Genomic DNA, 20,911 nt, shown 5'->3' on the forward strand with positions numbered 1-20,911 from the left:
GCCTTCTATAGAGAGTTGCGTGCCTTTCCAAATAATGTCCAATCAGTTTAATTTACCACAGGACTCCAATCAAGGTGTAGAAACATCTCAGGGTTTGAATACTTATGTCAATGTAACTTTTTTTTTTTTTTTTTTTTTTTTGCAAGATATTTTAAAATCCTGTTTTGACTTTGCCATGATGTGGTGGCTGAGTGTAGATAAAAGGGAGTAAAATGGAGATTTTTATGTATTATGCAAAAATTTTAAAAAAGTGAAGGGGGTCTGACTACTTTCTGAACGCACTGTATGTGCCTTATTGCTTTTATTATCTGTGCAGAAACCACGTTAAATAGTTCGAAAACATTTACTTATTCACAGTTAATGCCTGATGATTTCTGACAATTTATGATTTTTTCATTCTTTCAGTTTCAACATTGTTTAAAGACCCTGTAAAGTGAAATCCAAAATTTGTGTCTTAACACTCTAGAAATGTTGGGATCTGTTTGTAAACATGTGAAAAACTGAGATTTACATGTGACTGAATTTTGTATTGAGACCGTCACCTCTTTTCTGGCTGGGTTTCATGTTGGCGGGGCCAATATCTGGGCTTATGATGTCACGAGCACACAGTAGGGAATGACCCCGCCCCTCTAACACTACAATATAAAATCACAGAGCAGTTCATCTCAGTCCAGTCTGTTGTTAGCTGATGTTTCGAGAGTTAACAGTCAGTTGAATGCTGTCTTTTTGTTCATTGTGAGGTAAATTTACCAAATCTATCAGCCACAGTGGTCTATGGATCATTTAAAGGATCATTACATAGATTTGAGCCAGAAAACGGACTTTGTGTTTCTACCATTTTCCACAATTTCTTGATGTTTCCTTCAGAACAAAATAAATGAGCGTCATCTGCAAACGTCACAAACTCTAATGTTTCCGTTTAATCCGATCATTCAGATAAAGCAGTGATACTCAACATGTGGCTCTTGTATTTATTTGTGGCTCTTTTATGTCTTAATTTTAAATATTATTCCCCCAGAAAACCTCTATGCCATTATTTTTGCCACTTTTCACCCATTTAAGCTACGTTTTGTCATTAAATACCACTTTTTTCCTACTTATTGCCCATTTTTGCCACTTTTTTCCAATTTTTGCCCTTTTTCCCTATTTTTTTCTGCCACTTTTTGCCCAATTAAGCTATCTTTTGCCATTAAATACCACTTGTTTCCCTTTTCCCCATTTTAGCCACTTCTTTTTGCCACTTTTTTCCAATTTTTGCCCCTTTACACCATTTTTTTCTGCCACTTTTTGCCCAGTTAAGCTACCTTTTGCCATTAATACCACTTGTTTCCTACTTTTTGCTCATTTTAGACATCCTTGACTGCTTTTTACCCATTCTGGTCACTTTTCAATCTTTTTTTTTTTGCCTTGTTTTTGCCACTTTTGACCATTTTTGCCACCTTTATCTCATTTCATTGTAATTTTCACCCATCCTTTTGCCACTTTTTATCCCCATTTTTGCCCATTTTCATCAATTTTTGCTGCTTTTTGACCATTTTTGCCGTCTTTTATTACATGTATTGCTACTTCAAGCTGTTTTTGTCACTTTTAACCGCTTACATTGTGACTCTTGTAAAGGTATTTTTCAACAGTTTGGCTCTTTGGTTGAGCAGGGTTGAGTAACACTGAGAAAAAGTATAAATAATCGATAAATAAGAAAACTAAAATACTGAACCTTTAGGAAGTCCACAGTTTACTCTTTAGAAACATGATTCAGTTTTATTGATTTGTACGTATTGAAACCTATTATTGCAATAACTAAAGTAGTGCTACACCTCTCATGCCATGCTGTCCACATTAATACAAAAGTAAAGAGTGATCAATTATATCAAATACTTAACGTGAATCAATAAGCACACCTACTGTTAACTGCCTATAATCTAGAGCTGTTGCTATATTTTCCAAGAATTCCATCACTGCTAATGATGTTGAGGAATTAATCTTAAAATCACTCACTCGTGAATTTTGATGCTTTTTCACATTTTACCAAAGGTGGTTGCCATCAAGTGTTTTTCAGAGATGTCAACCCAAACGTGTAAACTCATCTACTAGTCTGCCCTTCAACCCTTCCACTCATATTTCACTGCAAGAACAAAAGGGTTTTTAAATGGGATAAGAGCACCAAATCAAAGTTGGGCTTAGTGATGGTAACGTTAAAGTCATTTGACCATGGTGTTGTTCCTTAAGCTTTTTACTTTGTGTCTATTTACTTCAAAATAATGAAAGCAGTGTTCTTTTGTGAGGACTGGAAACCTGTGATTTTTTATTTTTTTATTCAAGTCACTTGGATAGGACAGAACATCTGCCCGCAGGTTTGAGTCCATTTAAGTCTGACCCATATGTCTGCGTGCTTTTGTTTATTTAGTTGTGCTCACTTGTCAATTAGCGTGGTGAAACCTTGTGCACCCCCTCGCTGGCTCTCAGGCGGAGCCGGAGGGGAGAAAAGCTTCTTCATTGGTGTAATTAGATGAAAAGAAGCTGCCATCTGTTGACGCTGGCTGACGTTTTTCTGCCGCTGCCTCCATCTTCCTATTCTTCTTCCTCTCCTTTTTTTTTTTTTTTTTTTTTTTTTTTTTTTTAATTTTTTCATTCACTCTGTCCTTGAGGTGGTTTCTAAATGTGATGACCGCCCATGTTTTGCATCTGCAGGTACTGCTTTCCCTTTGGACGACCAGATGGGGCCCTGAAGGCAACGCTCTCTTTGCAGGAACGGGTACAGAAACATCCTTCTGCATTTTAAACATGTTTGTTGAAACTCCACTGATTATCCTTATGGGGGCCCAAAAAGCAAAAAGGACCATCAATATTTATCAATATTGCAATATAAGCACATTTTTTTAGTGTTTGTATGGTCTGTAGTAGATATTTTTACTCTCTTTACGGCAGTGGTTCCCAACCATTTTTTCTTGGAGCCCCCCCTAATTGTTTTAAAGACAAGCTGAGCCCTCCCAAGACCCTAACAAAATATTATAAGGTCATATTGATGCCAAAAACCAACATCAACTTAGTTGTTTAATTGATAAATCCTAAGAAAGTGGCTCTTCACAGGTTTTTCTTACCAAAAGACCATTGTATAAACTGAGCAGACCAAAGTTATAACTAACCTTGCAAAGCAGATGGATTCGCCTGTTTCCCTGTTTCCCACTGGTGAATCCATCTTGCAAAGCTCCCATCTGAACAGTCTGGGCCCAGTTAGAAAGTGACAAGACCAATCAGTGTCAAGGGGCAGTACTTTTGGGCCCTGAGTCATGGCGTAAGCAAGCTGCAACAAGAGGCCGGTGCAATTATGGCGGAAGAGATAAGCGTGGATGCTGCTAAAGTGCCAGTTTTATCAGAACTTGAGGACATTTTTTCATTAAAGGAAGAACAGAGAACAGCAGTGAGTTGTTTTCTTTTCAAAAACAACAAAGTGGTGTACTGACATGTCTACAGTCACCATGGTTCACGTTATGCAGTTCTCTATGGAGTTTACTTGTCGGTAGCGGCGCACCTCAGTTTGGGGCTACAACGTCACGTGTTTTGTTGCTCTGATTGGCCCGTAAAGATGTGACAGACAGAACTTTCATCCAATCACTCTCTGAGTTTTTTTTTTTTCAAAGGTTCTGCCCTTTCCCAAACGCTGTCTATGGAAGGTTTTCCAGATGTATGTGTGAAATAAATCCATCTGGTGTGTCAGGTTAGCAAAATGGTATTAATGCAGCTAAATTGGGCAATAGCTTGAAACACAGCTCCAAAGTGAGCTAACTGTTAGCCAGGATGCTAGCACCAATGCTACTGCAGGCCTGTCTGTCCTATGAGGAGAGGGTGAAAACAGACTAATATCCACTCTTATCCACCGTCTGAAGGGTTAGGTGTGAAAGAACCGCGAGTGTAGATGCTAATGAGAGGGTTTTCTTCTCCCGTACATCAGTACATGTCCAGTATGTGTAGAAAAATAGCATATAAAATAAAGTACTAGTAGGGATTTAAGGAGTCATAATGTACCATTTAAGTGAAGACCATTTCCTTGGATTTGAAGAGGCTCCTGGCTGCAGACCGCTATGGTGGAGTGTGTTGGATTCCTCTGTTGAAGACCTCTACAATGGAGCATCTCAACTATGGGGCAGGAAGTGACGTGCTAACCCTCTTTGGGTTTTTTTCTCAATTTCTGGTGTGTTATTTTAATTTTTTCCCCCTCCCTCTTATTCTAACTCTAACCTATAGGGTTTGGGTGCCTATAAAGCCTGATTTATGCTTCTGCATCACTGACCATTCGAAGTTCTGCGTCGAGGGAACGCGTCGCTCTGCAGTTCACCGCCATGTCGCTAGGGGGGTGTGGCTGTGTGTGTGTGCAGTTTCAGAGAAGTCACATCGGAATCCTTGTTTATCTTTCGGTCATGGCGACCAAGGTGGAGCAGGTTTGTTTGGAGTTGGAGCTCATCGATATCGACAAACAAATTCTTTTGTTGCAAATGTTGAAGTGCAGGTGACAGGAAAGACATTTGAGGTGGTCTGTAGACCACTAAATGAGTCGAGGCTGAGAACGGGTAAATTTACTACACTGGTTCGCACACTGAGGGACCTGGATGAAGAAATGACGTTTTGAGTGGACTAATCACAGTCCTTGCGGTCCATGTCGCTGCGACGCATTGTTAGGATTTTTTGGAGGTGCGCATTAGGCTACGGCGTAGGAGTCCACGTTGACACAGAGGGCTACGCGTAGCTACGCCACTGATGTGACACAGAAGCATAAATCAGACTTAACCCTCTTTTGGTTGTCGTTAGTTTGTGTTGTGTTCTTTTTTCATTTTTACCCCACTAACCCCTACCCTATCTCTGACCTTTTGGCTTTGGGTGCCTAACCCTAACCCTTTTTGGTTTTTTCTCAGTTTTTGGTGTGTTATTTAAAATTTTATCCCTTATATTCTTACCCTAACCTTTCGGGTTGAGTTGCCTAACCCTAACCTTCTTTCAGTTTTCCTTAGGTTGTGGTGTGGTATTTTTAATTTTACCTCCCTTACCATAACCTTGATGGTTCAAGTGCCTAACCCTAACCCTCTTTGGGTTTTACTTAGTTTGTGTGGTGTTCTTTTTTCTTCCCCCACCCCCTTGCCCTCAACCGAATCTGTAGGGTTCAGGTGCCTCACCTTCTCTTTGGGTTTCCCTCAGTTTGTGGTGTGATAAGTTTCAATTTTTTTCCCCCTCAGAAACTTTTGGTTTTAGTTCATACAGTTCTGCTGTTGGATGATGTATGTCACTTCTTGCCCCACAGTTGAGGTTGCCCCATTGTAGAGGTGTGCTGCCAAACGCCCCAAATTGGAGATCTGCAGCCATATCCTCTTGTCAATTAGTGCTGTCTTGCCCCCAGAGATGATGCAAACAGCGCCATGAGCATGTCTCTTTTCTTTCCACCTCACATCAGGAGTTAAAAAATGTGGACCACATCTGCAGGTTTATAACACATTTATGTCTGAGATCCTCATGCTCATATTTTCCTCTGTAGAAGTGACTTGTTGTGGGTGAAAAGTCCTGCATTTACAATTCTACATAGAAAATAAAGTTCACAAGAATTGGCAGGGACATGAATCAAAAGTACAAGCTGCCTTTCTGAATAATCGCCCCTTTTCAGAGCGTTCAATCATTGAACTCCCAAGGTCTAGAAAAATGATTAAGTTTTCAATGTGTTCTCACCAATTTTTTTCACATGCAAAAAGATTAAAAGAAGAAGAGGAATTTTAGGTCTTCAGGGGTCTCCTGTTAGTTTAATACAGAACAAATCAAAACTTTAAAGCATTTGGTGACCTCCTAGAAAGAATACCTCCAACCTGACTGCCTCTAATGAATCACAATACATGAGAACAGCGGTGGAGCCAAACAGTCTTTAATCTCTAATAAAACAGTATTTTCTTTAAGCTCCTCTAATGATCCTGTGTCCAGTTCAAGTCACTGGTGGCCAAAGCTGTCATATAAAAATGTGGTATAATGTCAAGTCCAATAGTTCTCCTTAAAATATAGTGGAAATGTTTTTAAAAGGCTGTTTTGTTTATCCAGGGAATGTCATTCAAATGGAACCACCATTCAAGTCCTATGTCTGCGATTTTAAACAAATGAATAGATGGATATATAAAGGATAACCTCAGTGCCCTCCTTTTTGCATGAATGCATCATCTTTTTCAATATCTTCAGTCAGAGCAACAGAAACTTGTATTCACAGTCAATTTACTACTGCAGAGGTTGTAAAAGACCAAAAATCGACTGTTAGAGAGCTGCAGCTGTGTAAAGCTAGTGAGGAGAAGTTGAGTTCTCTTTTTAACCCTGGTTTTTGCAGAAACAGCCTCTGCTGCAGCTTCAAAGGGGTTGGGATGTAACCTGAAGATCTCCTCAACATTTTCCACAGGTTTCAGACCGTTTCAGGCAGTATTAACACAAATGAGCCGTTTTTTGGAGGGTGCTATCATGATGTGATGCCTTGTTGAAAAGTCCTTAGTGGTTGAGTCCTATTGGAAACTTATGGGTCGATAGGGAGATGACCACTGGTGGTAAAAGGATAATATCCTTTTACCACTTAACACCGTCACAATCAAACTAGTACTGAAAAGCCTTACAGTTCTTCCTCATGCCCTGTAGACCTTTACAGCTATGATCATAGTTTTCCACATTTACACCTATACATGAATCCAAGTTTGTTTACATTTTATCAACACTGTATTTCAATCAAACATCATGTTTATAGATTTTGGTTTTGTTCTGTCAATTTTCAAAATCTTAATCAGATAAATAGAAATATATATGTACATATTTTTCTCCATATTTTACAGTGATTATTCAAGTTGTTTCTTCCTGTGCTGAGAAATCAAGACTTGCTTGAAAAAAGCTTCTGTAACACCAGAGTTTCTCACTTTATGATTAAAAGAGCCCATACATACATACATACATACATACATACATACATACTCTCATTCATTAATCCATCCATCCATCCATCCATCCATCCTTCATTCATCCATCCATCCATCCTATTATTCATCCATCCATCCATCCATCCATCCATCCATCCTATTATTCATTCATCCATCATCCATCCATCCATCCATCCACACATCCATCCATCATCCATCCATTCTCACATCCATCCATGTTCCTTCATCTTCACATTAATTTATCCATCCCCTGATCCATCTGTCCATTGAATTCATTTATCCTCTCATCCATCCATCCATCCTCTCATTCATCTATCATCCATCCATTCATCATAAATATTTTCTGATATTTGCCGTGGCCATGTCCATCTAGAGCTTTAGCATGCTTACTTTCTTCCATTCCCGGTAATTTCCAAGTGTTGTTTTCACTTCCTGTCCTGCATCTTACTTTGCCATGTTATTGGGATCATGTGACTGCGACACAAGCTAAACAGGAAGAACTGGGTTTGACCTCAACCTCTGGCACTTAACCAACTCCCATATCTCTGTCTCCAACTCTATCAGCTGTCCTCCTCTATAATAAAAGCACAACAGCCAGAAAAAATCTTTATAAATACGTGACACATCTGAGGTAGCAGCAGCACACAGGGAACTCCTGTTTAAGGGTGATAAGTGAAATTCTAGCCTTGTTAATAAGTGTTTTCTGTTGTAATGTAGGTGGTTCTTTGACATTTGTTGCAGGTTTTGATGAAGGACATTACAACACCCGTCCCTCCAGAGGAGATGAAGAAAATGGTGCAGAAGTGTCTGGAAAAAGCAGCAAAAATCAACTACAGCCAGCTGATGGAGTATGCTCAGATCAAAGGTGAGAGCTTAAAATTGTAGTCATTGTTTCAGTAATTACCCACCAATTCTCCTTTTTATTTGTACTTTTAATTTGCACATAAGTTAATTGCAAAATTATTAAACACAAAGGCAGAGAGCAGGGGTCAGGGCTGTGAATTACCACAACATCCTTGGTTTGAGTGCAGACAGGGCCTTTTTTTCCATAATGCCAATGTATCTGTGACAAAGAGACACAAAACCCTCAGTGACCATGTGGATCAGATCAAATTCATGCACAAATGCAGCAGATGTCAAAAAACTCATGTGAAGGTTACTGCTGCCATAGAGGGCCACAAGACACACTAAAGTCATTATTCTAAACCAAAGTCCCATTTTATTTTTTTTAATATCTTATGTATTTAAAGGTACAGAAATACTTTCGATTTTTACACAGAATAGAGCTAATTATATCCTGTAAATAAAATAAACGAGCTAACTTATTTCAAAATAAAAGCCTTTTTTTCAACCAGAAAACACCCTTCTCAGCTTAAGATACACACTATCTATGTCTATTTTCAATGGGCCAGATGAACAGGAAATTAAGACATCTGGAAGCACAAAGCTGGAGTGGCCCAATTAACCACACTAGGAATAATTCCAACAAAAGCATGCACATGTCTAAATTATAATTGTGATACTGTGCAAGTGTGTGTTAGTAAATAATGTGTAATTCCTGTGAGAGGAGAGCAAACCAGAGTCAAAGTCCTTGTTGGGTAAGCGTACTTGGCCACTAAAGCTGATTGTGATTTCAAGCCTGCTCTGGCCCCAGGACTACACCTCACTATGCCCGCCGACTTCTGTATTATCAGGAATACATCTCACTCATCTCATATGCACATTAGCACTAAGTATTCTACTGACTGTAGCGTAAGTTACTGTGGTGAAATGCCTCATCACGTATGCATATTTGCACCAATTAACCTATTACCATACTAATGACGAATTTAATCTATGGACTGTACGAAGATGTAGAAGTGATGAATCCTTTTCACTGTAACTGAAAGACTGTAAAAAGGCTCCCTCACCTCATATGCGTATTTTGCACTAATCAGGTGTGTGAAATGATCTTACGTCATGTAAAGCTGCCCACACCCTTACATATGTTATACTTCTGACCATTTGTAGTCAGCATTCCTTCACCCTTTATACATCTAGAAACCATACTATGAAAACACACAGACCTGTGTGTACTAAAAAACTCACAAAGTAGTTACATGTTTGTTTGGTCCATATTGAAATCATATGTCTACCGACTTACCCACTGTCCGACCGACCTTCCGACCCAACAACCTACCTACCAGCCTACCTACCTAACAACCTACCTACCAGCCTACCTACCTGCCTATTGACCTACCTACCGACCTACCACCGTCCGACCGACCAACCTACCTAACAACCTACCTACCCAATTACTACCTATAGACCCACCTACTGACCTACCCACTGTCTGACTGACCTACTGACCTAACAACCTACCTACCAGCCTACCTACCTACCTTCCTATCGACCTACCTACCAACATACCCACTGACCTACTGACCTACCGACCTACCTACCTACCTAACAACCTACTTACCAGCCTTACTACCTACCTACCTACCTACCTACTGACCTAGCAGCAGTTTTCTTTTTGTAATAGGACAAAGAGAAAAAAATGTAACTGTAGCTTGGTTGATGCTCTGAAAAAGAAGAAAACAGCAGCCGCACAAAGAGGAAGTGAAGAAATACGCTCACCATACGTCAGTAAGATTTGTAAGAATAATCAGCTTTACAGGCCCTTCATTATCCAGAGCTGGTAAATCTTTACACCCCTAGTGTCCGGTTTAAAATTATGTCTGACTATTTTCAAATCAGAACCAAGACCTTGATAAATCAAAGTCACCCTAACTTCCTGCTCTAAAAGAGCATGAAATCCTCAGTAAATGAACCGTTTTCCTTTTTTTTTTTTTTGAAATACCACTCTAACGAGAACGACCTTCATCCACACACCATTTCCAGGAGGTTTTGTAGACCACTGTGTCCACAATGGAGCTACTTAACTCCTTAAAAGAGGCTGCTTCTCTTCTTCCTCATCCTCTTTTAGTCTAAAACATAAAAAGGCTGGGACATCAGCAGTTTCATTAGACCCAGAGAGTTTGCTAAGGTTTATGGGAAGTGTAGTCATTTTTGAATTTTATGTGATTTAACTTTTTAGTCTTTTATTCATCTTCTGTTTGTCTCCCACGGTGCTGGGGTCTTCAGTGGATGCTCAGGCTGCACCTGAGAAGCGTCTGGAAGACATGATGCGACTGGGAGAGCTGTGCATCGAAGTCCTGCAGCAGAACGAGGAACATCACTCTGAGGTATTTCATTAATCATCAAACAGATATCCAGGACAGGATTAATGTACACTCAGTAACTCATCATGACAAAGTGGAAAGTTTTGCAGATTTTTGCAAATTTAGGTCAGGTTTTTTGATCATTTCTGATCGGGTATCGATCACTGGCTTATTGAACATTGGCAGCGTCCAACAGTATAAAAATGGAAAAAAAAAAGACCACTTTGGCCAATGATATCAATTGTTAACTCAGGTAAGCATCACGGAGGAAACTTCACCTGCAAAACACAGTGAACACTACACTGCATTTTTGTAAAGAACTTAAAATAAAAATGTATATTGCATTGTCATTGATGCTGTGCTGCAGCACCTCTGTGTTTTTCCTTCAGAAGAGTCAGTAAATCAGAGTATATTACAGACTTCGCTTATCCTTAATGAATGCACCACAACAAACACTGACATCAGGGGGTATTTCCCAAATTACCAGAGGTCCACAGGTAGTACTAGTCCTGTGCAAATAGTCCTAAAGGCTCCACCTCTGCAGAACAGATGCCTTCTAGCCAGACTAGAGTGTGCTTAGGTCAACCTGGAGAAAGACTGATCCTGGAAGTGTGTCTTTTGGTCAGATGAGACCAAACTAGAGTTGTTTGGTTATAGGGAGGTTGGTGATGTTTGGAGAGAGAAGGTAGAGGAGTATAACCCATAGAACACCGCCCCTACAATGAAACAGGGTGGTGGGAGGATTACGTTAAAATGTATGGACTGGAATCTAATAAAAGTGGAAGGAATCATGAAGAAAGAAAGATATGTGAAGATTTAGAAAGAAAACCTCAAGCAGTCAGCAGCAAAAATTCCCAAATCTGTGTCTCCTGGTGAAGAACTGCCTCCAGAAGACCAAAGAGAACCTTATTGACTGGCCTGAGCAAAGCCCTGACTTGAATCCCAGTGAAAATCTGTGAGCTGAACCAAAGACGTAGTTCCATGCCAGAAGATCATCCAATCTGGAGGAGCTTGAGTTGATTGGCCAAAGAAGAATGGGCTGGGATTCCTCAGGAGATGACAACAAGCGACAGCAGGCTGTTATCCAGGAAAAAGGAGACATAACTGACTGTTAGCATCAGGGGGATCATCATTCAGACACTGGCAGTTTTTGATTTTTATGAAAAAAAAAAGTTTCTGTGTGCAGAGTAAAATAATGGGAGCCTCTGAAATAAAACTCCGATGGTTGGAAAAGCTCTGCCACGTGTGAGGCAACAGCACTAGCCACTGCAACCCCATGCAGCCTGTTTGATCCCTTTAATAACAAAATGGTGTTTAGGAAAGCTGACATCATTTATGTTCTCTATAAATGAACATCAATTTACTGAAACAAACCGAGAAGAATCACCTCAGTGCAGCTTTTAACTCAAATATGTATTTTTCTTCATGAATCTCTAATTCTAAGAAATCACACTGTAAAAACAATAATTAACCCATTAAATTAACCTTTTTCAGAGAAATCCTACAGAAACTTTTGACTGACAGAGTCAGCCTTCCTCTGTTTTTGCTAGATTTATTCAAAGAACAGTTTGACTCTGACTCTTTTTCTGCGTCTGAGTGACAGCAGCAGGGACTCCTTGAGTGACTTGATCATTTCATTAACATTCTTGATCCCTTTTTGCAGCACTGCCCATTTTCCTCCTCTGCCTCTGTTGGCAGCGCTCACACTAAAGTGGTGAATGACACGGCTGCATTAACATCTGCGGCGGGGGAACGATGAAAACAACCCACGCCCACGGCCCATATGCACGCCGAGTGTCTATGCCACGGTGTAAAACTGATCAATCATAGGTGTTGAGACGCGTCGGTGTGATCAGCTCCTAAGTGGCCGCGTGGCGCTCAGGCATCTGTTTCTGAGTTATTTATAACACGCCGCGCTCCGCTCCTGCCATGACGACCGCTCAGTCTCTGCTCCGAGGCTCCAAACGAGGCGTTCTCTGCAAATTAACGGCTCTTTGACAGAGCAATGCCACCATCTGTCACAGCTTAGATTTAGCTGGATGTATAGTTGTTTACTCATTTACAGTTGCAGTCAGATTTTAGATGTTTTTGTCAGAACTGCATGACAAAGATGCCAAATTTTCATTTTATTTCATTTCATTTAGTTTAATTTCTGTTTACACTGGGTTAAAATGATAATGCCACTCAAACAAGACTCATGAACCAGTGTTTGAATTTTTAAAGTACTTCCCTTTGGCTCCAACAAATTAAGACTATGAAGAAGTTTAACTGTTACACTTAGAGTCCTTTTTAGAGTCAGAGTTTCAGGGATGCTTAGCTCCTCAGTACATTAGGGTATGTCACCATCTTTGCAATCAACTAATCAATCAGTCTTAATTTTTATTGTGCCAATCATAACCAAAATTGATGCAAGAGACTCACAAAGATGTCAGGTCTACTGATCAGGACGAAATTATAACCCCCCTATGAAATTTTTAGTTTTCACAAGTCCTGTTGAACAGCGCAAGACATTTTGAACTCAGCTTTTACAAACATCCTAGTTTATTTCAGATGCTAACATTATTTTACTTTGCACATGGAAACAATATTATTTCTACTAGGGTTTAACCTCCAATTTCCACATACAGCAAACACGCAGTGAACCGCTGGCGAATCGTACTGTGGAGCAAATTGCTCCCTTTCTGGTCTATCAGAGCATTTCAACAGCCGGTGCTCCAGACTGGCTGCGGTACGTGCCTGGACCGACATGTTGCTCCGCTTCGTTCGAGATACGCTGCAGGTCTGTTTTCAGTGATGGCCTCTGCCAAACTGCATCAATAACCCATCGATCAGAAAGCTCCAGAAGAGGAAACCACAAGCCTAGAATATCCAATTCTTTTAAAATACAACACAATGTACGGACTCCCAATCGTAAATCATCACTATATCAACATAATGTCTCACCCTGCAACAAAGGGTCACTGAGAGGTCAGTGGGTCACAGAGCTACAACGGCGCCATTGATGAGGAAAAGTTAACTTTTGGTGATACTTAGCTAAAGAATTTTGTGTAAAACTACACATCCTTAAAGCAAACATCAACTTTTTAACTTCCTAATGTACTCACCCAATGGCAGAAGCAATAATATCATGGACTTATACCAGAAAGGATGATAAATTAACCCCAAAAGGTAGATAGTCCACTGTTGACATACAGTGCTTAACACATTTATTAGACCACCCTAACCCTAACCAAAGTAAGGTTTATGCCACAGCTACCCTAAATTAACAGCATTGGTAATTACCAAAATCAATTTTTATGTTTCTGCAATGGTTAATACACCAATATGTAGGAGCTATTTAACCAAAATGATATTTTTAATGCTAAAATAGAATTATTATTGTTATCCATGAATTTTTAAATTTACTGATTTACAAAAAAACTGTAAAAATATTAAAGTACATTATTATTTCTTGATTAATATGTCAAATTATAGTTATTTACTTGCATTTCTGAACAGAAAAATTCATTTTAGTGGTTGAATGTTATGCTTGATTCATTTCTGACTTCTCAGAGAAGCCCAGTGAGCCGGCTCAAATTTGGGTATAAAAAGGTGAACTCAGTTTGAAATTCCTCATTCCTGTTCAGAATGGTAAAACGTTGAGAGCTCACTGAAAATGAAAGAGTCCACATTAAAGCACTTCATGATGCTGGATGGTCTCTGAGACAAATATGACAGGTGGTCTAATAAATTTGTTAAGCACTGCACTATTCCTGCATGAACTCGCAGTTCTCCTGTGATCTCTTCCTGCTGAGCTGGGCTGTGCGCCACTCTAGACTCGCTTCCAGTGGGCGAGGTTGCTCGCCTTAGGTCGGACCAAACCCGCGGCACTTTGGTACTCGGCGCAGTCATCCTATGAGGAAATTGCAGGAAAATCAGTGGTTCCCACATCTATATTTGAACTATCCATTATTATAACGGTGCATTAGTACCGCTGTAGTTAAAAAAAATGATAAAGAGGAACTGTTAATTTTCAAGAAAAATGAAATTATATTATATTTTCTAATAAATATATATTTATTTATTTTTCTATTTATTTTTTACTTCAAAATTTGTGAGATTTTCAAGTCAAAAATCCGACCACTGTTTTCAGTTTTGTTTCTTGTATTTTTTTCAATTTACACTATTGTAAATTATTCGATTTTAAAACTTGACGTCAAAATTTCGACTTTTCAAATGTGGAAATATTTTTCCTGCAAATTTCTGATTTTTTTTTTTTTTTTTAATCTTGAATTAAAGATTTGTTCCCTGTAAATTTCTGACTTCATAATCTTAATTCTTTTTAATTGTCAAATTTTTGTTCACCTTTTTTGCAAAAAAATTAACTTATTCTATTTATATTTTATCTTTTAGGGTTGGTTAAATTTTAAACCATGCTTTTAAAAGGCGTATGCGTACATTTTATATAGACATGGACCTTGGTCTTCAGTTCATCCCAAAGATTTTCAAGTCAGGGCTTTGGTCAGGCCTGTCAATAAGGTTCACTTTGGTCTTCTGGAGGTAGTTCTTCACCAGGAGCTTTGGGTGAAGTTTTCTTTCTAAATCTTCACATATCATTCCGTTTTCATGATTCCTTCCACCTTTACCAGATTTCCAGTTCCAGACTCACTGAAGCATTCCCACAGTAAATCCTCCCACTGCTGTGTTTCTCTGTGGGGATGGTGATCTTTGGGTTAACCTCTCCCTTCTTTCTCCAAACATCACCAACATCTCTCTGACCAAACAACTCTAGTTTGGTCTCATCTGACCTGAGGACATGCTTCCAGGATCAGAATCTTCCTCCAGGTTGTCCTCAGCAGACTTCAGTTCCTGGGTCTTCAGACACATCTCTTGCAAGTTTTTTTTCCCCGAGTCTCTGTAATCTTTATCTTCCTAACTTTCAAACTGATTTCTTTGTTTTTTGCTATGATGCTTTCTGTGGTGACAGCTCAAACCCTTACTGAAGTTTTTAGACTGTGTAAATGTGAAGATAACTCTCAATTTAACTTGATTTTACAGCTTTGAGCATTACATAGATACATAGAATTACATAGAATCATTTTGTTTCTGTGTGCAAAGTAAAATAATGTTTGCATCCAAAATAAAACTGGGATGTTTGGAAAAGCTGTGTTAAAAATTCTCAGCTCTGTATAACAGCACTTGGGAAATACTTTTCTTAGGGGTGCTAATAATTTTGTCCTCATCTGTATATGTTTATAAAATCAAGACCCAGTTTTAAAACACTGGAATGACCCTTTAAATTAAACAAAACTTCCCTTGAAAGCAAATTCAGTCTTCCAGTATCAGACTCTGGACAGGGTTTTAACAGTTTCATGGGATCCAAAGCAGAGGCCTTAAACTTGTTCTTATTTCTCTGACTGTTCTTTATTTCCTGTTTTTGCATTGCCTCATGGGAAGGGGAGAGAGGTGAGTTTACAGCTATATGAGTTAACTGTTGCATGTATTTTTGCCATGTTGTGACTGTTTTTCTGCTCTGTGTCTGTTCTCCATGAGTCATAAGTGATTAGAAAGAAAGCTAGAATCAGAATCAGACATCATGTCTGCCATTTGATGTGATTACTATAGACAGACAGGAAATAGCCTCTCTGCATCTGTTACATGATGTTTGATGTGTAATTTTTGTTACATTAGCCTGTCAGTGAGGAAGGGAATAAATAAGCAACACTGAAAACAGAAGAAAGTCAAAGTGAAATGGGATAGGGAAACTGGTGAACAAGCGAAACATTTTTGCATGTTTTTATATGAATCTCTTCTGCTGACATTTGAAGCACAAAACCAGAAATCTACAACATTTTTGCACCCTTTAAATGTTCATCTTCAGTAAAAGAAATTTTTAATCTTGATGAGGTCTTTCCTGTTTAAATGCAGGGTTAGTAAAGAAATATTTTATGATTTCCAGCAGCCATCAGCACAAAACATAAATGAGATACAGCAACATAACGGCAGCTTTCAACTGCAGTGCAGTCTTCCTTCTGTAGCAGTCTTTAACCTAACATCCACTGTCGTCATGACGATGATGGACAGGTCCTGTCTGTAGCAGCAGCTCTGTCATGACAGCTAGTATAAGATCACACATCCTGTTACAGTTACAAAAATAAGGATTTTTCTGCCTTTCGGACAGTTGAAAATATCCTACTACTTTAGTTTGCAGCGTCAGTGTGTCTGTCTGGATTTGCACGCCATATCATTACTCCAATTGTCCTTGTTCTCTCTCAGAAGACTTCTTTGGTGTTCTGGTTTGAAACTGGTGCCATGAAAACATCATAAATATGTACATATTTTCCATAAAAAACAAATTTGTTGCATCTTTTGGTTCCATTTTGCCCCGTCCCTATCCCCCATTACATGCCATTACATCACTGCCCCTGTATAACAAGCTCATTCTGCCACAGTGCCAAAGAGGAGACAGCCTTCACTCTTAAATACTCTTAAAGATAGAAACTACACTGTGCCCATGACTCGGGATTTTCTTATAACTGACAGTGAAACTGACCGAGCTGGAAAACAACTGGACTTTGTTGAAAAAAGCCCACAAGGAAAAGTATTTGCTCCACAATCCCTGCTTAAAGTAAGCTCTCTTTAGAGCAATTCTTTGTGCTCTTATCACACGTGGTGTTAGAAATCACGGTTCATTTGCTGCTATTTTTCCTTTGTAGTTTCTGATGCTGTGAAATCATGTGCGAATGTGTCTGTCACCATGCATCCAAACGATGTGATTCTTTGTTAAAGCTCCACAATAAAGTGCATGCTCTAAAACTTTGTAAATAAGTCAAAGGGCACAGCTTTAATGCTGCCTTTACTGTGTCGTAGGCCAACCATCGCAAACATGCACTGGTGCATGGAGACGCTGAGCAATTATGCAGTTATTTTGAGAAAACCACCTCTTTCCATGCAAATTGGCCTTATTGCATTAAGTACTAATGATGAGGATGGTAACAGCATGGGGTTAAAAGAGTAAAGATTAGCCTACAGTCTATGAGAACTGATGGAAAGGCACTGCAGTTTTTATGACGCACAAACTTTCCAGAGATCGGGGAACAATTCCACCTCTGTATGGCTTAAATAATGTGTACATAAGGCCAGTAAATATTACTTTGACATTGCTATTACCAAGTCAAATCAGTCTGAGGCTCCCAGCTGCTCCTTCATCTATGTGTGACACCATCATGCATGACGAGGATGTGGCTCTTTTCGTAGGGTTTCCTTCATTCAAAGAGGAAACTTAATCCAGGCGGTGCTCAAGTGAACACATTATTATTATTACCCTTCCTTTACTTAAATGCATGCCTGTTATTCTGAATATTTTACATGGATTATTAGAATCTGTGCGGGATGTGGAGAGGATTTGACACAGTGGTTGCGGGTGGGAGTAGACAGTAATGGTCAGAAATCCAGTGGGATTGTTCTGGAGTGGAATTAAGAAACCCCTGCTGTGCAGGGCTCTAGTGAACGATAATGTAAGAACTCTACTAATAAATATTTTTATGATTCTTTTCAATAGATATTTTACTGCAAAAATCTTTAATCCTTTAATTACTCCTTCTTTCCATCTTTCTTTGACTCACCATCTCCCATTTTAGGTCTCTGTTTCTACTTCCTCCAGCCCTTCCTTTTTGTCCATCCATCCATCTTCTTTTCCACTTATCCGGTTCAGGGTTGTGGGGGGCAGGAGCCTATGCCATTGGGTTAGAGGCGGGATACACCCTGGACTGGTCGCTTGTCAATTACAGGGCTGACAACAAACAACACGATCACACTCACACCTATGACCGATTTAGAGTCACCAATGAACCTAATGAGCATGTCTTTGGTGGTGGGAGGAAACCGGAGTACCTTGAGAGAACCTACACATGCAAACTCCACACAGAAAGGCCTTGCCCGTGAGAAGACCAGGAAGTAACAGTGCTAACCCCGATGCCGCCGTGCTATTCTATCACATTTTTCATTTTCTCTTTTTTTGTGCTCTTATTTTTCCTCCTTTCAGATTTTTCTTTTTCCCTTGTTTCTTTATTTTTTCACTCTTGTTTTTCTGCTTGAAACTTTCCTCTAATGAACATCTTTTCTTTGCCTCACGTCTCTGGTTTGACTCCTCTTTTCCTTCATTTACCTTTGCTCCCTTGTCTCCTCTTTGTTTCTCTTGATGGAGTGACAACAGGTTATTTACAATCAGCGGTGACTGAAATACTCGTCTAAAAAACAAAACAGAAGAAAGAGTGTTGGAGCTCAGGTGTCTTCGGGTTGATTATCAGGATCAAGAAACTGAAAAGGCATGTTTGAAAGGACGAGTCATCCTGAAGGCCATGAGCGAGAGTGTCGACTGTGTCATTTCTCTAACACATCTCTGCCTTTTCTTCTCTCATATTAAACAAACGCTAACCTCAGTGCAGCAGCGCGTAAGTCAAGGCTGGTTGTACTTTTTCTTCTTTAGCGTCTATTGCCTGGAGAGACAGACCTCTGACTGCAGCCACTGTTCTGCTGCGCCTGTTATACATTCCCTTTCAGATTAAAAGCATCTAACAGTCACAGCTGCCTCCTTTTATTCAGATTTCTGCCACTTTTAGCAGGATAAGACATAAATATTTATACAGTAGAAAAGTGTTACTCAACCCTGCTCAACTAAAGAGCAAAATTGTTGAAAAATACCTTTGCAAGAGCCACAATCTAAGTGGTGAAAAGTGGCAAAACGGCTTCATGTAGCCATATATACAAGTTAAAGGTGGCAAAAGTGGTCAAAAAGCAGCAAAAATGGATGAAAGGGGGCAAAAATGGGGAGAAAAAGTGGAAAAATTGTCAGAAAGTAGCAAAAATGGGTAAGAAGTGACAAAAAAAATAGTCATGGGTAGCAAAAAATAGTTCAAACGTGGCAAAAACATGGCTAAAAAATAAGTAAAAAATGACTAAAATGGGCAAAATATAGGAAATAAGTGGTATGTAATAACAAAAGGAAGCTTACTTGGGCAAAAAGTGGCAAAATAATGGTGAAAAAGGACAAAATGGGAAGAAAGTGGCAAAAAGAAGAGGCAACAATTTGGGAATAAAGAAAATGTGGTATTTAATGGCAAAAGGTAAAAAATGGGCAAAAATGGGATAAAAGTGGCAAAAATCGTTGGAAAGTGGCAAAAAAGTTGCAAAATGGCCTAAAATATAGGAAAAAAGGGGTATTAAATGGCAAAAGATAGCTTAAATGGGTGAAAAGTGGCAAAGATGGGGAGAAAAAGTGGGAAAATTGTCAGAAAGTCACAAAAGTGGGTGAGAAGTGACAAAAAAATTTGTAATGGGTGGCAAAAAATGGTCCAAAAGTGGCAAAAACGTGGCTAAAAAATGGGTGAAAAGTGGCAAAAATGGGCAAAAAGCAGTCAAGATTGGCAAAAATGGGCAAAAAAGTAGGAAATAAGTGGTATGTAACGGCAAAAGGAAGCTTAAATGGGCAAAAAGTGGCAAAATAATGGTGAAATGAGCAAAATGGGGAAAAAGTAGCAAAAAGAAGAGGCAACAATTTTGGAACAAAGGAAACAAGTGGTACTTAATGGCAAAAGGTAGCTTATTTGAATGAACAGTTGCAAAAAAAGAGGGCAAAATGGGATAAAAGTGGCAAAAGAAGTTGCAAATTGGCCTAAAAATAGGAAAAAGACAGTATCACTGCTCTAGAAATAGGGACACCCTGATAGACCTGCATCTGTTGGCTGACATTCATTGGAATTAGGGTTGGACATTAAAGATTTTAAAAGGGTTTAATAATGAGAAATATTTTCTACTGTTGTGGTTGTTTGTCTTTAAGGACGATTTAAACAGAATCATAAAGCCATGAGCTTTCAGACCTAGAAATTAAGATTTCAGTGTTTTTGTTTAAAAACTACGTCCCAAAGAAACTCCTACTGAAATAACTCAGAACGCCCAGTAGGGAGAGGAAACAGGACAGCTGACTAACTAGTTTGTCATTTTTGCCCCTGGTGGCTGAGGATGAGCCATGAAACCAAATGTCAGGCTTCACACACGACCTCCAGAGATCACATATTCCTACTGAACAACAGACTGTCATGAGCAGGAGTGAAAACTTTTCTTAACTTATCTGATACCAATCCACACATCATAATTTTGACTGCGCCTCCTGAATCTTTCTATATTTATCTCTTTTAATGTCTGGTAACACCAAGGTTGAAGTGGGTAACATTTAATCAAAACTTAAAACTGCCCAGTCCAGTAAAAGAGTATGGACTTCTAGTTGACTTCCTCTGACATTCCCTGATGCCTCTGTGTCTCTCAGGCTTTCTCATGGTGGCCCGATCTGATGGCCGAACACGCCGAGACGTTTCTGTCCCTGTACAAAGCCGACATGGACGGCGCTCTGCAGGTCCAGCCTGTGGACTCATGGGACAGCTTCCCTTTATTCCAGCTCCACAACAACTTCCTGAGGACTGACCGTGAGTGTCTTTGTTTTTTTCTTCATCAACACATTTAGTCATTAGTCAGTGTTGGTGCAAACCTACAATCAGCTGGAGCTGAGGGTCAGTACTTTTTCCTGTTTCGTATAAAAATTTCATCACACCATTTTACAGTCTGTCATTTCTATTTTTAGGATATAATATGATAGAATATGAAATATGACTGTATTAGCGGCGTTCAATTCATAAAGCACGCTTTTCCAAACTAATAATTTATACAAGGTCCCCCAAACATGCCTGTGAAGTTTGTTCCTTCGAAAACACTCACGTTTGAGTTTTTGCATGTCTA

The 20,911-nt window shown here is 39.3% G+C and overlaps 1 protein-coding gene across 5 annotated transcripts in view; it reads left to right on the forward strand.

Annotated features, from left to right (window-relative positions):
- The window catches only part of cadps2 (Ca++-dependent secretion activator 2), a 343,471-nt gene that overhangs the window by 245,802 nt on the left and 76,758 nt on the right, over positions 1-20,911 (forward strand). For 3 of the 5 annotated variants that reach the window (XM_041795900.1, XM_041795903.1, XM_041795904.1), the window contains exons 15-19: positions 2,689-2,752; positions 7,680-7,803; positions 10,065-10,165; positions 15,578-15,586; positions 20,445-20,601. In XM_041795900.1, coding sequence (XP_041651834.1) covers positions 2,689-2,752; positions 7,680-7,803; positions 10,065-10,165; positions 15,578-15,586; positions 20,445-20,601 — 455 coding nt within the window. The remainder of the gene's footprint in view (positions 1-2,688; positions 2,753-7,679; positions 7,804-10,064; positions 10,166-15,577; positions 15,587-20,444; positions 20,602-20,911) is intronic. The other 2 variants (XM_041795901.1, XM_041795905.1) reach the window with 1 other exon arrangement.

This window comes from Cheilinus undulatus, linkage group 9 (genome assembly GCF_018320785.1).
Source record: "Cheilinus undulatus linkage group 9, ASM1832078v1, whole genome shotgun sequence".
Lineage (NCBI taxonomy): Eukaryota > Metazoa > Chordata > Actinopteri > Labriformes > Labridae > Cheilinus > Cheilinus undulatus.